The sequence below is a fragment of the Acipenser ruthenus genome, chromosome 27 (genome assembly GCF_902713425.1).
Source record: "Acipenser ruthenus chromosome 27, fAciRut3.2 maternal haplotype, whole genome shotgun sequence".
NCBI classification, from domain to species: Eukaryota; Metazoa; Chordata; class Actinopteri; order Acipenseriformes; family Acipenseridae; genus Acipenser; species Acipenser ruthenus.
In genome coordinates, this window is record NC_081215.1 from 3,405,077 (window position 1) to 3,420,812 (window position 15,736).

General features: G+C 37.4%; 1 protein-coding gene across 5 annotated transcripts in view; it reads right to left on the bottom strand.

Annotated features, from left to right (window-relative positions):
* Window positions 1–345: 345 nt before the first annotated feature.
* The window catches only part of LOC117432258 (ubiquitin conjugation factor E4 B-like), a 28,608-nt gene continuing 13,217 nt past the window's right edge, over window positions 346–15,736 (bottom strand). For 3 of the 5 annotated variants that reach the window (XM_059002603.1, XM_059002605.1, XM_059002607.1), the window contains 21 exons: window positions 14,997–15,138; window positions 14,586–14,686; window positions 14,088–14,202; window positions 12,789–12,872; window positions 11,279–11,335; window positions 10,806–10,922; window positions 9,699–9,797; window positions 9,243–9,356; window positions 8,779–8,977; window positions 8,228–8,366; window positions 7,629–7,728; window positions 7,381–7,508; window positions 6,817–6,915; window positions 6,463–6,698; window positions 5,622–5,748; window positions 4,852–4,996; window positions 4,339–4,473; window positions 3,672–3,863; window positions 2,773–2,947; window positions 2,128–2,274; window positions 346–1,551 (listed from right to left, as the gene is read on the bottom strand). In XM_059002603.1, the coding sequence (XP_058858586.1) occupies window positions 1,481–1,551; window positions 2,128–2,274; window positions 2,773–2,947; window positions 3,672–3,863; window positions 4,339–4,473; window positions 4,852–4,996; window positions 5,622–5,748; window positions 6,463–6,698; window positions 6,817–6,915; window positions 7,381–7,508; window positions 7,629–7,728; window positions 8,228–8,366; window positions 8,779–8,977; window positions 9,243–9,356; window positions 9,699–9,797; window positions 10,806–10,922; window positions 11,279–11,335; window positions 12,789–12,872; window positions 14,088–14,202; window positions 14,586–14,686; window positions 14,997–15,138 (2,722 nt within the window). In that variant the 3' untranslated portion in view covers window positions 346–1,480. The remainder of the gene's footprint in view (window positions 1,552–2,127; window positions 2,275–2,772; window positions 2,948–3,671; window positions 3,864–4,338; window positions 4,474–4,851; window positions 4,997–5,621; window positions 5,749–6,462; window positions 6,699–6,816; window positions 6,916–7,380; window positions 7,509–7,628; window positions 7,729–8,227; window positions 8,367–8,778; window positions 8,978–9,242; window positions 9,357–9,698; window positions 9,798–10,805; window positions 10,923–11,278; window positions 11,336–12,788; window positions 12,873–14,087; window positions 14,203–14,585; window positions 14,687–14,996; window positions 15,139–15,736) is intronic. The other 2 variants (XM_059002604.1, XM_059002606.1) reach the window with 1 other exon arrangement.

Consider the following 15,736-nt stretch of genomic DNA (forward strand, 5'->3'; position numbering starts at 1 on the left):
ATATACACCAAAACAGATGAGTTTCATTAACAAGTAGCCATTCCCAGTTGCATTTAGCAAACCCTGCTTTACACATTAAGTTGGTATCCTTTTTTAAATTTGTTTTATTGCTTGAATACATATGTAGGATACATGTTCGAAATATCTACTTACAGCACATGTGTGTGTCATCGGATGTCACCTAAATAAACTGCACAAAGTTTACATTAAGATACATTTGATTGTTGCTCTGCAGGATATAGTGCTGTTAAGGAGAAAAAGCATGGTTTAATATTTAGATTTGCAGTCCCATCCCCACTCCTCCACCTGTAATAAAGGGCATTGAAACACTCCTTGTTGTGTTACTGAATGTGCATCACCGTTTATTAGAATGTGAAGTCTGCGATCACAGAGTCTGTTGCAAATGACAATTTCTGTACAGTTGTATCTTTACAATACTATGATTACAAGTATTTGTTTTCCATAGTAAACAAGGGGCAGTGTATAAAAAAAAAAGAATAGAAATCAAATTCAGATGTCAGATATATATCAAATTGAATGCACCATCCTGACTTCCTTTCTTTATTGTTTTTCTTCAACCGTGAAACATACCGTACATCCCACTGAACAAAACATCACTTCTAAATCCCATTGTCTGAAACAGGCCATACTGATGCTTTGGACACAAAGTGAGACAAAGTTATCCAATGCAATTAAAAAAAAAAAAAAAAAAACAACTGTAAAATACTTACCATAAAAGTTGGTTCAATTTGATCATTGTTCCTTTTTTATCTAAACAATTCTATTCATCTAACAATCATTTTCATAAAAGATAAATTAGCAAGTTAATTTCAAAGGTCTACTAAGAATTGAAAGTTTAAGGATATTATAGCAGTAGACTTCCCACCCAGTACAGTAATTTATGCACACTTAAAGTTGTGCGGCATTGACCATTTTACAATGTATACAGATGGTCTTATTTCTGCTTTCATAATACAGGGACTTCTTGTTCACTTTGGGTGAAATAATACTACGGTAGTGCAATAAATAAAAGGCTGCAGGGCTAGCATCATACAGGGTAGACAACCCCCTTTGGGAAAGAAAACTAATTTCTGCAGACATACTTACTGTAAAAATACAAGTGATTGCAAAGCTTGCTTTTTGCTGTCCATATCCATTTCATTTGCCAATAGGCCTTAAGCTGTGAAACCTCAAATAGGTGACAGTACCTGTTAAATTCTTACATTTGCACCCAGCACCTTTGTATATTTGTATTTAAATCTATATATATACAGAAAGCCGTGAACAAAATATTTTAAAAGTCTGCACTTTATTCTTTATTACGTTCAGTACTATAGGCTATGAAAGCCTCAGTCCAAAGAAAAACAAAAATTAAAAAAAAAATGAAACCACCAAACTATCGGCTCTCGTATATCTTCCCGTTTCTAGTTCCTGGACATCAACGGGTAATCACTTCCCTTAATTATCAGCAGCGAAGGCTTCATTGAGAATAGCGGCCAGCATTTAGCTTCTCCCTCATCCATGCTTGAATTCTTTCTTTCAACTCCGGAACTGTCATTTAAAAGAAAAAAAAAGATGATTTCAATATTAACCTACATCTCATAACATTTTAAACACAACTGATTTGACTACATTTAAAAGCAATCAGTGAATATACTTGACAGGATAATGTGTACTAGAAATTATAGCTTTGATTTAGTTTTACTGAAGACCAAGTTTACTCACAGAACAAGAAGCTACTGTATGTTGGAACACCACAACAGAATATAACTTTGAAGGCAAATCATGATCCCATGCCAGTAACGTCCATGCCTCTTATGTCAGCATTGGTTCAGAAATTAATAGTAATAACAGGCTAGGCACTGCAGGATAATCCTCCATTTGGAACCCCAAATGTACTGTATCAATGTTATTAATATACATCAGCTTCATATGATACAGGTGTCTTAACCTGCCTTTAAGCCAATATTTTGGTTGACCAGCCCTTATAAGATTGCCTCTCCAGCTTGGACAGAGTGAATTTAGGATGCTCATCAATCAAACCTGTGTACATTTAAATAATCTACTAATCCTCCTGCTCAGCGTTGAACAAACTGTCTACAAACACATCTTTAAATCGTCCCCTACGTGATTCCAGCATGTTCTCAGTAAGATTCTGGCGGCTGAATGGGTCCGTGGGCGAGTTCAACAAGTGCCGCAAGATTATGGAGCGGTCCATGACGTTTCCAGAGGGTAGTCGGACAGGGTCACTCATCAGAGTATCCATCAGAGGATCTGTCAAACAGGAACGAATTGACGTTTAGTTAAAAGCGTGTTCAAGCTTACTAAATGGCACCCAAAACATATAGATGCATTACATATATTTAACAGCTGCCAATGCATTTTAAAGTCTTCTGGGCTTTCATAGCAGGTACTGTCGGCTTTAAACAAAGAACAAAAAAAGGCGAGTCTTCTTGTTCTGCAGGGAGTCTGTTTCTTGAACTCGACTTTAAAGCCATGATTTGTTTTGATTGTTTGAGACACCTGATCAGACCTCAAGCAGTGCTCTAAAATCTTTGAGGGAGCTGTTTGTGTATTTGCTACTAAGACTATCAATTTATTATGCAGATCTTGCATTGATTTACCTCTCATAAAAAAAAGGTTTATGTATTGTACAACACTGTATAAAATCATCATAAAAATGTGTTATTTTTTATTGAATATATGATGATTTAAATGATAAACTGCCATTTAAAATGCCAGATGTTTACTGTATCCTTTTCTGATACTTGCCTTTAAACTCGTCCGGTGCATCGCTGTAGTCAATTTCGGATTGAGAATTCCTGGCCACAATCTCTTCAACCTTTTCGGACAGTAGCTTAAATTTTTCTACTGCTATTGTTGACTTGATCCCAGCTTTTGTCATTTTGGAAATGACTTCCTCAAAGAGTTCTCGGCTATAGGACCGCTGAAAACAACATAAAGAAAAAAAAAAGTTCTTATCTAAACAAATAAATTGCTCACAAGTAAAACGCATTTACAATAAGAATAAGAAGCACATACTAAAAAGTAACCATCAACTGCTAGTCAATGAGAACCGTATACTATACATACCCTTTAGACAATAACGGTAAAGCAATCATGGAAATAAATTCTGTTGTATAATCTCATCTATTGCAGGCTTTATTACCTTAATAAAAATACATTTTAAAAAAAGGACTACTCGCAGCAAAATGAGCAATGCGCAGTTCAATAGGAAGTGGTGTTCCTGGGAACTGGCCAGATCAGCACTGCAATGCTGAGGACTGCAACATTTGGGAGCAGAAATGTTGTAGGAGGCTCAGCCCTACTGAGTACAGACTTAAATTTCACAATGCACAAGAAAACATCTTCAGGTAGAATAACAATACTGCTAGCACTTTCCCCAACTAGCCTGACAGATGCGCGACCTGCACTTTTATAAACATTAACAATTACTGTTGTGGTTACATGGTCTGAAAACAGACATATCTAGTTTGAAAATGCAAAGAACAGGAAGGCCATGTTACTTTGTCCAGGAAGAAATTAAGAAACACAATTTAATTTAAAAGAATATCAAAAAAGAAGAAAAAAAATCAAGACAATGTTCACCTCTCAATACACTTTTCCAGAAGCATTGTACTTGCTCTGCATTTGTGAAGCAGTACACCCACCTGATCGTCAGCAATAGCCTTGGCAAACCTTGCACAGTCTAACTGAAGGTAAATATCAGTTAGCTGATCCAGCAGCTTCTTTGGCTCAAAACCATACTTCTCGGGATTCTCAACTTTCAGGTCGCGGCACTTGGGGCCACACAGCTGCTGAAGGTTAAAGTTCAGCATGGCAGCTAAACGTGGGCCAAGCTCCTTTATACAATAAAAAACAAACATTAACAAGGGTTCTGTCAATTCAAGTGCACTTCAGAAACTTTTGATGCAAAACAAAATTAAAGCCATTTTTAATTACTGTGCCCAATTCTTTTACCCCCCGATTTTCTCCCCCAACTCCCCACACAGCTCAGGAGATCCAAAGGTTCAGTGGGCGTGCTCCAATCCCACGACCAAGCCAGCTTCCTCTTTTACACCCAGGAACTCGAGAGCGGATATCAGCGAGCTACTGGCCTCTGGGAGGACAAAGGTCAGCCCCTGCAGGTGTCCACTCTGAGCTCACTCGGCTCCTGGCCAGCAGATATACATTATTTTTTTTTAAAGAAAATGTTTATTTCATCATGAGTCTTTGTATGTAATCCAAAGCATTTGCAATGCAGTAAAATCGCAAGCACAAGGTTCTGCTGCATGCTACAAAAGTCTGGGATTGTAGAGGCAGTGAGGTTTGACTCACAGGTCGGAGGAAAGGTTTCTGAACCTGCTTGGTGAGAATATGAAACATGTCAACCGTTTCCGTTGCGAGAGCAAGGTATGAACGAGACACGCGCTCATCCTGGGTCAACTGAGACTGCCTGCTCTGCTGCTGATCCTTCAACAAAAACAAGGAGAGAAAACTCGAGTCAGCAAACCATCATGCACAAACTCATCTTAATGAGACCAACCACACGTAGCAATAATAACCAGACTGATCATCAATATTTTAGATGTTCAGCATGTTTCTAATGTGTATTGCATATGCATAAAACCCAAGACATTATTATTATTATTATTATTATTATTATTATTATTATTACTACTACTGCAACAATTCATAAAATACTTTAACATTTGTATTTAAAGCCTGCATTAAAATAAGCTTTTAAAAATTACAATAAAGCAATGTGTGATCTGCAGTGTTTTCAGAATTTAGAACAGAAGAATTCTCAAGAGATTTGTCTCGGCTGTCACACTCTCCGCACACACTAACCCGAGGCAGCAGGTCCCACTGCTCCTTGTTCTTCATCTCCTCCTGCACCTCATGAATTCGTTTGAGGGACTCCAGGCTTTCATCCAGCAAGAAGGTGGTGTCGTTTATCAACATGTTAATGTAGCGAACAAACTGCTTTCCAGAACTGCCAAGTGAACGAAGAACTGTTTAAAATCTCATCTTGCATTCATAAGTTCTCATTTCTTTAAATTCTAACAATATCCTTCTGAAAAGGTTTAAAACAGAAATTATATATTGATGCACAGTAGTTTCCAGGGTGGTTGACTAAATTATTCATTTAAGGAAAAGGCCCTTTCGAACTATCTACTTTCATGTATTATTTTATAATAATGTTTTGGAAACTGTTTCCACACAGTAAAATGAATGCATGGATAAATATTTCTCTGGAACTCTCTAGTCTAGTTCTCTAGGTTGACACCTGTACATTAATTACACTGATCCCTAGACAGCTCATCCCAATGATTCTCATTCAGGTAACACCTGTCAGAACTCGTATAAGGAGATTGTGGGGGTGATGCACACACAAGCAATATTACTTGAATATACTTTACAATACTATTTAAATGAAACTGCTATTGTTACAAAACTAAACGAGAAATAGCTCGGGTGCAGATTGTAAGCCTTAAAAACAGGAAGAAATGTAAACTGCACGTTGATGATTAGTTTTGCAACATTACCAGTCTTTGCACGCCTACTACGAGGCAGCACTGTCATACTGAACTGCGTCCATGAAATCTGATTTCACTAACTTGAACTCCTCCATGAACGTGCCATGGTGAGCGGTGTTCTGCCAGAGGCTCTTGAAGATTGTGCTGATGTGGTAGCGGATGGTGAATTTGTCATAGAATTCGCTGGTAGCTCCTGTGTGTTCAACATCTGAGGAGGAGTCGAGAGTTTGTCAGAAAAACGCAAATTCATAACAAATTAAATTCTTCCACTATGGTTTTTGTATATTTTTTGCACTGCCTTCTCCAGCACTTAATTGTTAAGCATAATATTTTCATATATTCCATAGCAGCTGCTTAGAACGTCACATCAAATCTAGTAAAAAAGACTGCATGCGCATTGTAATAGGGCAGCAGTGTGGAGTAGTGGTTAGGGCTCTGGACTCTTGACCGGAGGGTTGTGGGTTCAATCCCCGGTGGGGACACTGCTGCTGTACCCTTGAGCAAGGTACTTTACCTAGATTGCTCCAGTAAAAACCCAACTGTATAAATGGGTAATTGTATGTAAAAATAATGTGATATCTTGTAAGTCGCCCTGGATAAGGGCGTCTGCTAAGAAAGAAATTATTATTAATTATTATTATTATTGTAAAGATGGTTAAAATTAAAACAGAATATAGGAGGCTGTGTGGTCCAATGGTTAAAGAAAGGGGCTTGTAACCAAGAGGTCCCCGGTTCAAATCCTATCTAAGCCACGGACTCATTGTGTGACCCTGAGCAAGTCACTTAACCTCCTTGTGCTCCGTCTTTCGGGTGAGATGTAGTTGTAAGTGACACTGCAGCTGACGCAAAGTTCACACACCCTAGTCTCTGTAAGTTGCCTTGGATAAAGGCGTCTGCTAAATAAACAAATAATAATAATTACCTGTATAAAACTTCATCAGTGCCGGGACTAACTGTTTGATAGACAGGGGATGGTTCTCCATCATCTCAGAAAACCTCTGGGTGCGTGGCTGGACGGCCGGGTTTGTCACAAACAGGACCTCTACGAGCTTGGCGATAAGGTAAGGGTTTCTGATATAGTTTTGGCTACAGATGAAAACGATAAGGAACGTCACAATGTCCTGAGTGCAAGGCTCATACAGAACCTGAGGAGAATACCTAGAAAACAAACAAAAACAAAAAACACAAAGTCATTTTTATTGAGCGAGATAACATACAAGTGAAAGCGTACCATGAAGAGCTGTGCATGCGAAATGTTCCAGTGAGAATCACTTACTGCACAATGAAAAGAAGGAACTCTGCCACATCTTCAATGTAAAACTCCGGCAGGGCAGCAAAGACGTTGGGAATCTCTGGGTTTAAAGGTAGTGTTATCCTAAAAGGAGAAACAAAATTAAACCAAAAAAATAAAATTACAGTGGCATTGTTTAAATGATTACTCAGTCTTTCCTCTTGCAATTTCTTACCATGCTACTACCACTGAATCTAAACAAGCACAACCCTAACAAATACTCAAAATGAGAAATGCTGTCTAACACTTTTGTAGTGACCCCTGCTGGACTATGGTTAAAAATACAATGCTGAGCCTGCAAAAATCTACACATTCAAAAATATACTGCAATCTTTAATTCTGGATCAATCTAATCTATTCCTGTTCTGCTTCTTGACTTTGTTTGTAAAACTGCCCAGTTTCCAGAACTGAAAACAAGAGTGTGTCTCTACTTTTCACCTCTCATTATAGAGTGGTCCGACTGTTGGTCTTTAAAAAAACATGAAACATCTGCTATATCAAGTACTGTAGCGATTATACAGTATAACACACTGTATGTGCTTTACTTACTGTGGGTAGGCTGGGTCAACAATGCGCAGAATCAGTTGAATCACCATGCCATAAAACTGCAGGCATCTCCTCAATAAGTTCTCATCCAGCAATCCTGCATCTGCACAGGCCTTGCAGCGCACCAGTTTCTGGATGAAGACACGTTGCAGAACACCGATTTCAGATTCAGATATGATAAATATCCACCCCTCCCCCCTCCCAGATTCATTTCAAACCATCTACAGCACAACATGAATGCTCCAACATACCTTAAGCTGCGTCTTGCATCTTTTCAGCATCTCTCTGTGTCTTGTTGCCAGAGGAGAATCCTTCCATTGACTCTCACTATTCTTCAACTCTTCTACTGTTCTGCAAGTGTAGAGCAAAAGGAAAAACGTCATCAACTTCCATCTTCAATGTACAGGTCCCTACTGTACCTACTTTAATGAATATATTGCATCTAACCTATCTATTCTTTAACAAATCAACTACACTTCTATTTTTCCACAATTCATTGCATACAGAAAATTAAGGCAATCTACATAGGATATGCTAGCCTCCAGTTTACATACTGCCCAACTGATTACAAAATAAAAAATAAGTGGCATGAAGTATTTACCAGGTTACTCTGATGTTATTTTAATTAGTTCCAGTTGAGGGAGTTTTTGTCTTGACAGTGGGAAGCTCTAGAAACTATGAGAGACTTCCTTAAGTTAAACCGAGATCAAACACAAATAACTTATTTCAGAAAAGAATCTTAGCTAGAATAATACATGATGCACATTTTGCATTGTTTCCCAATGGCTTATTTCATGTTCTTAAAAAAAGGTTGACGAATAATTTTAAAAAGTTGCCCTTTAGTTCTCACCGGTTCAGATCCCGGATTGCTCTCAGTCTTCGTATGTAACGCCGGCAGCCAGGAAGAATAGACAGGTGGTGAGCATGTAGGGTCAGGAAAAAGCATTCTGTAGGGAATTTTGGCTCAGGAAATTTAGACGGATCGTCATCTGTTTAAAACAATAACATTTTATAAGGTTAGCTGCATGGAAGACTTTCACGGCAGCTTAAAACTGACGATGAAAATCAATTAAAAAAAAACGATAAAATAAAAAACATTAACAGTCTCAGGAAGACTGTTTGTGAAGAAACAATAAAAGACAGCGATTGCCTTGGCAAAATGTATTCATTGACAGTTTCATGCACAGGACCTCTGAACTGCAGGTGCCAACATCACAAAGGGAAAATTCAAATTCAATGGGTTCATCAAAATTAAATGTCTAGACATATCTGTAAGCAAACAGAGTATTAATTTTTTACAGGAAAAACTGCCTGTGTCTAAAGCAGCATTGCAATCCCTAAAGATAAACTGGCACAAAGCCGTTGAAATTGAAGAAACTGATTAGTAAAAACTGCACTTACAAAGCTCTGCCAACCAGCTCTTCAAATCTTCCATGGGGGCTTTTAGACGGGTCTCGTCGGTAGTCATATTTAGACGGCACTTCGGATGGAAAATGTAAAACGGATCGACTGTCTCCAGTTTAATTTTCATGCTCAGCTGCTGAAGGACCCACAGGAAATTTATCATGAATCCATCTGTGGACACAAGCCTGTCATCTGTCTAAAAGTAAGGGGAAAAAAAGGAAAAAATGGCATGAATATGATCTATTGAATGCTGAAGTTTAGCTCACAAAAACGTGTGACCACCTATCACAAAATTGTATATGATAGAGAATATATTAACAATAGACATTAATTTCACAATGTAACTGTAATTTTATTTATTAGTTGATTGAGTAAGCCTGGGAAATTGAGAGAAATCCTTCACTGCTAGGTGGACTTCACTGAAACCAAAACAGAGGAATATTGACACAAGAGAAACTTACTTGCATCTGCGCTTTCTTTATGTTTCGATTGACCACAGCCGCCATGTAGTTTAGAGCAGCCTCCCTGGTCTCCCCATTCAGTAAAATGTTATGCAGGATTTTAAAAAGATCGCCCTAGAAATAAAAAGTCAAGAGTCAATTTACAAAACTACTATAACTTAAACACATAAAATATTCATATAAAATATAGGGAGCTCAAACTATACAGACTCAAAACACCTACTGTAAGACAATTCTTACAGGATCTCCAGTTTGAATCTCTACAGTATGCTACACTTTCTTTGCAATAGGCTGGACATATTGTTTTTTAAAACAGTACATGACCCATTGCAGTTCTGAGCCATGATCCAATGTGAGTGAGAGACCACTTGCCCAGCATTCACTGGAAAGTGAGACTATTTAAATGTATACTCTGTGGAAGTGAAACCAGAAGTAGCGGAGGATGTGAATACCCACCCTTGCTGATTCCAGGTAATGCTGCAAGGATTGACTGACCAGTTTAGTATTTTCAAGGGTAATCGCGGGTCCTGAGAAATATTTGTCTCCCACTTTTGTCTGAAACAATAAAAAAGTCAAAAACATGGAATATCAGCTACACCATTATACCACAAACTGATCATGGTTCGAAGAGAGCCACAGCTGTATCTCATATACTACACCATATTGTCATCAACACCAGGGCTCTATGATCTAAACAGCACAAAACCTTAACCCTTTGCAGTCCTTTGTCGGACTGGGTCCGACATTGCAATTATTCCTCACAGGTCCTTTGTCGGACTGGGTGCGACATCATTATAGCAACGCAATAAACGGGTGTTTAGTCGTTTTTTCTCCGGAAAAAGCCGAGAAAACCATTCAATTGCCGAGTGGGAGCGACAGGAGCCGAGACAAGTCGGAAAAATAATAAAATAGGCATATCTCATGAATAGTCATACATGATATCAGGTATCAGATAACGGGGCATTCATAGTAAACAAGCTGGCTGAGTGCGTCAGCGCACAGAGACTATCATGGACATTTGCAGAGCTTTTTTCAGATGTTATAGTAATAAAATAATGACTTGGATCGCATTATTGAGGAGTTTGGTGATAAAACGAGTGATCCGGAGATGATCGATCGGTATGTACGACTATTATTATTATTATTATTATTTATTTCTTACATAGGTGAACGCTATAGCAAACGAAAGGGTGGGGCGGGGCTGGGGATGCCTAGTGAGTGCTTTGTTGATATGCAGGGCCATTTAAACCCGTTTGACTGTGAAAAAAAATACTTTTAAACAGCGCGTATAAATTAACTGTGCGTGTGAAAATTAATTAGACCTGGCGTGCCTGACGCGCAATTAATAAATGGACTGCAAAGGGTTAATAAAGCACCCTAAACCAGCTCTATCGCCAAGCGCTTTCCAAAGTTCTCTTACAGTATGTAGTGATGTAAATAAAAGGGATCAATAATTCAGGTGCCTTAACGCTCTTTTTTTTTTTTTTTTTTAACTTTTTAACTTTTTCAATAGCATGGTCTAAAAATAAATACAAAATAAGTGCAATAAAATTCCCTACTTACATCATCTTCAGCAAAAACAGACAAGCTGAAGAAAGCGCCAATATATGACAGTCTCTGGAGCTCTCTGCCTGACCCCGGGCTCAGAGAATCAGGGCACCACAGGGGCAGTGATGTGATCTACACAGGAGCACAGAACACATGTTAATACCCTCTCTCTCATGCTAGAATGATGCAACAAATACATTGGTGACATTGCATAGGAACACTACTAGCAAGCTGAACCATGTAAGGCTTGAATATATAGCAGCAACACTATAGCATGTCATGACTATGCCCCTTTTAAACTCTCTTAATGAATTGCATGTTCATTTAGAGTAATAATATTCAGTATATTAGTAAACTGATCATTTTCCTTAGCCATTTATGAGAGCTTTGAGTCACCAATATGGTATCAAACAGTCCAAAAACACATTCCTTTTCCTTCCTTAATTTAAGATACATAAATCATTTAAAATCTTCATAAATAAACTTACCAAATTGCACACAGGGTGAGTCTTCCCGAACTTTATTTCACAGAGTTCAGCTAAAGCCTGCAATAAAAGTAGTAATTCAATATAAGAATTCCTTTCTAAAAAATACTCCAAGAATATGAGCACAAACATCTTAAAACTGTTGGATTTCTTGATATTACAAGAAAACACCAACAGGTTGATACAGGTGCAGGTGATCTGTAATAGCCACTGCTCTTGGTTAGAGTTAACTTTAAGTGAAGTATTAAAAAAATTAAAAATAACCTTACTTTTAAATACTTCATTTAAATTCATGGAACGATATTGCCAATGCAGAGATTAGTATTCCATGCACACATTAGATATGAAAACAGAGTTGCTATATATTTAACATTTAGAAATGTCACAAGCAGGCATATTAAACTAGTCAGTGAATGCCAGGCTCAATGTTCTCACCAATACCTATGTACGGTACGTCAACAGTGGGCATATTAAACATGAAGAATGTGCTATATCGAGCCGTGCTGGTGCAGCGACTCTGTTTGTTTATTCACTGCACTTTGAGGAAACTTTAAGTCAGAGTTTTAAAAAAAACAAAAAAACAAAAAAACTAAAAAGGGTTCTTAACATCTGGACTATTACAAGCCAAAACATTTGGCACTGACCGTGGATGGAAAATGTCCAGTAAAAGGGACGTGCTCTTGTCTTTTTTATTTATTTATTTATTTTTTTTAAATTCTCTTTGCAATGGATTCCTTTGTGTGTACTTAAAATAAGTGCTAATGTTAAACTGCCAATCTGGAATGCTAATACAAAGAACGTATTCTATTAAACAAAGCTGTGGGCTTTCAGCTCAACAATTGAGGGACTGTAAATGTGTAGATTCTTTTCACTGGAATGCAAATATATAGAAGGAAAAACTGCCAATTCCAGTAGCATTATAGAGCTATAAGGACTCCCATCACATTCCAGTGCAGTGCACTGTTAAATCTTTTGAGAGACCAATCATCAGTTGTAAAAGTGGTATACTATTTCATTAATACAAAGGTTATCAGAATACTTTTAACATGATCTGCCAGGATTTATTACTAAACACCATGTAGAATCATTTCACCCATTCACTCACTTTTTCATTATTATTATTATTATTATTATTATTATTATTATTATTTATTTCTTAGCAGACGCACTTATCCAGGGCGACTTACAATTGTTACAAGATATCACATTATACATTATTTGACATTATTTTTACATACAATTACCCATTTATACAGTTGTTTTTTTTTTACTGGAGCAATCTAGGTAAAGTACCTTGCTCAAGGGTACAACAGCAGTGTCCCCCACTGGGGATTGAACCCACAACCCTCTGGTCAAGAGTCCAGAGCCCTGAGCCCTAACCACTACTCCACACTGCTGCCCTCATTATTAAAAAAAAAAAAAAAGACTTAGTATCATTCCTTAAGACTAAAATTCAGACTTAATAAATCATATCCAAGTCATGTTCAAATACTTATGGCAATTGTTCTCTTACCATTAAAGGATATTTAAAGTTGTCACTGTCAAAGGAACACTCTTTGACAGCAAGGGCCAATCCTTGTAGTATTGGAACAAAGATCTGAAAAAGAAGATGATGCTGGAAATGTAAGATGAGGAGGGAACCTTTGTATGTGTTTGTGGCTCAAAAAGAAAACACACCTGCATGTGGAACAGGACACGTTCAGCACAAACTACATTTCAGTGAGGAGTGGCCTCAAGGTCAGCTTTAACAATGGCTCGGGTAATAAAGGCCACTTTACTCTATCACAGGGGCTTGATCGTCTTTATTTTCAGAGATTTATGTTTCTAATGGCAACATGTCTGCTTTTCGATAAAGTGACACGTGGGCAACATTTCAAATCTGTCAACTGCTTTATTATAAATGTCAAACCTAACCAAGGGAAGAATATTTTGTATGACTTCGCTCACTGGAAACCACATTTAGTGAACACACGTTCCTTGCATCTTCATTCGAATACTGAAGTGCATACCAGTGGGAATGCAGTACATTAAACATTTAAGTAGTTATAATCCATTTCGTGTGGGACTCTCTCAGCAGCTCTTTTAACTAGTCCCCTTAATAAAGTTGGAGCAACAGTTATCTTCTGAGGCTTTTATATGCACACAATTAGTGAGAGTATGAAGGGAAACCTACATTCTGAAGTCCGATTCACTAGATGTGGCAAGTGACCTAATTGACTGTGGTCTCCTGTGTCTTAACCTCTAACCATTGCTGACCAGTAACTGTAGCAAGTGACAGTACTTGGAGCAAGAACAATATGATGTCAACATTATCCATCTGCTTTTAGTATGCATGTCCCTTTAACTACATTGCATACTCAGAGCCTTTATTTCAGTAGGATTAAATTGCAGAAAATACCAGATGCTGCAACACTTACTGATGCTGTAAGCATTTATCCTAAACTGCATTCTGCATGTATACTGTTGAGGTGAATCACACACACAGAAAAAGGTGAACCTTTTAGCAGACCGTTTTTTTGCTGGCAGCTTTTCTAAGCAAAGCAGAAGCCACATTACATTGTTGTGGTTAAAAAATCAGAGTCCACAGTACTGTTATCATTGAAAAGGGTATGGGAGGCTTAAATGAATTATTTCTAGACAATAAAGAGAACATAAAATCATATGGTAATTGACATCCATATACGGTGTACACTTATTGACCAAGAATGTTATGTATATTGTAGATATGCATAAAAAAAAAATTAAGATATACAAAATTAACAAACAAAAAACATCCAGTGTGCATAACTTATTTAATACTCAAAAATCAAACCTGTTTGAAAACCTCTTCATCCTGGTGAGTCATTCTAATGAGTTCTTGAATGAAGCCGTAAGGCAGGTTCCGGCACAGCATGTACGGTACTAGCAAAGACTGCTGCAGCAACGACCTTTTAAATCAGAGCAAGGAAATAATTGGCTTCTGCCAAAAAGTTTTACAGAGGCTGCACAATCACTAAGTATACACCATTTAACATATCAGCACAATACAGGCTGCATCCAACCCACGTCTGCATTTAACTTCTCATTGTTTCATTCATTCACAAATTAGCCATTATAGAAAGCCTGAATACATAAAAAACATATTCAAAATGGTATGTTTATGATTCAGTATGCCATTTTTTTTATATAAGTTTTTATTAATAAAATATATTCTTTGAGAAGCAGATTTTGTATAATGTCACCGTCATTAAAATGTAAAAAGAAGTTATTTCACCTTCTAGTTTCTGCAATTACAGTGCTGTCATGTAAACAGTGTTACATCAGCGTTTACCTCGGCTGTGTGAGTGCTCCCTGTAGCACCAAAGCAGCATGGGAAATACACTGAGATCGAATGTTGCTTAGCAGTTGGCTGGCAGGTGGTTGGCTGCACATCTGAAACAAAACAGATCATGTTATTCAATACAGGATTTCAGACCAGTCACATAACAGTGTATCTCATTCTGAACCAAAAATACTCTTACAACCACTAACAAATAAGGTGCTTAATCAAGAATTTTACAAACCAAAGAAGAATTCCATATAAAAAAAAATAAGTAAGGAGCTTTAGGTGGCAAATTGAGTACCGGCAAATATTTTGTTAAATTACAGATCTTTTTCAGGAGTGTATCTGCTAATAAATGTTCACATTTTCTGTAAACAAAAGCACCACTGTACAGTTTTGACTGTTTTGTGAAGCAGTTACCTTTGGAGCTTTCCTCTCTTCCATTCCAACACTCTCAAAGCGTTCAATGAGGTAGTTCAGCATCTCTGTCTCTTTGCATGCTTCAATGGTAAAGCGGTCACTTCCAGAATCAGTTACGACACCACCTGATGCACCAAGGCTACTAAAGGAAACAAATTCAGTGAATTAAAATCAAGATACAAAATTTTTGCACATAGGACTCACTCCAATAAAAGATAAGAATGTGCATCGTTATCTTAATTAAAACATTAACCGTACTGAGTGTACAGACACAGACAGAGGAATCCACATCTATATCCTCTGAAGCTCTAAATAATTTCTTAAATTTTGATTTTTAAAACCCATTTAGATAAGCAGACCTCAGTGCAACATAAGTACATAAAAAACAAACAGTCACCACCTTTTATGCCCAGATTCAGATACTCTCAATTAAATGCTGACGAATGTCTTAATATATGTCTTTATCATTATTTTGCTCTAGATTGTGACATTCCCAAGCGGAGATCATAAAATATCAGCTTTTGATCTGTCAAATATATAGTGATAGGGTAGTCAAATCAGCCCGATACAGCAATATACTTGAGGGAGACCATTACAGAACTGCTCATGTTGCACACAATTATACAAAGTTGTATTCTACCATTTAAAAAAAAAAAGAATATGCAAAAATATGCATTTTTTTATTATATACCTGAAGGAGTAGAAGTTTAGTCTAAGTGGGTCAATGATGTCAACTTTTC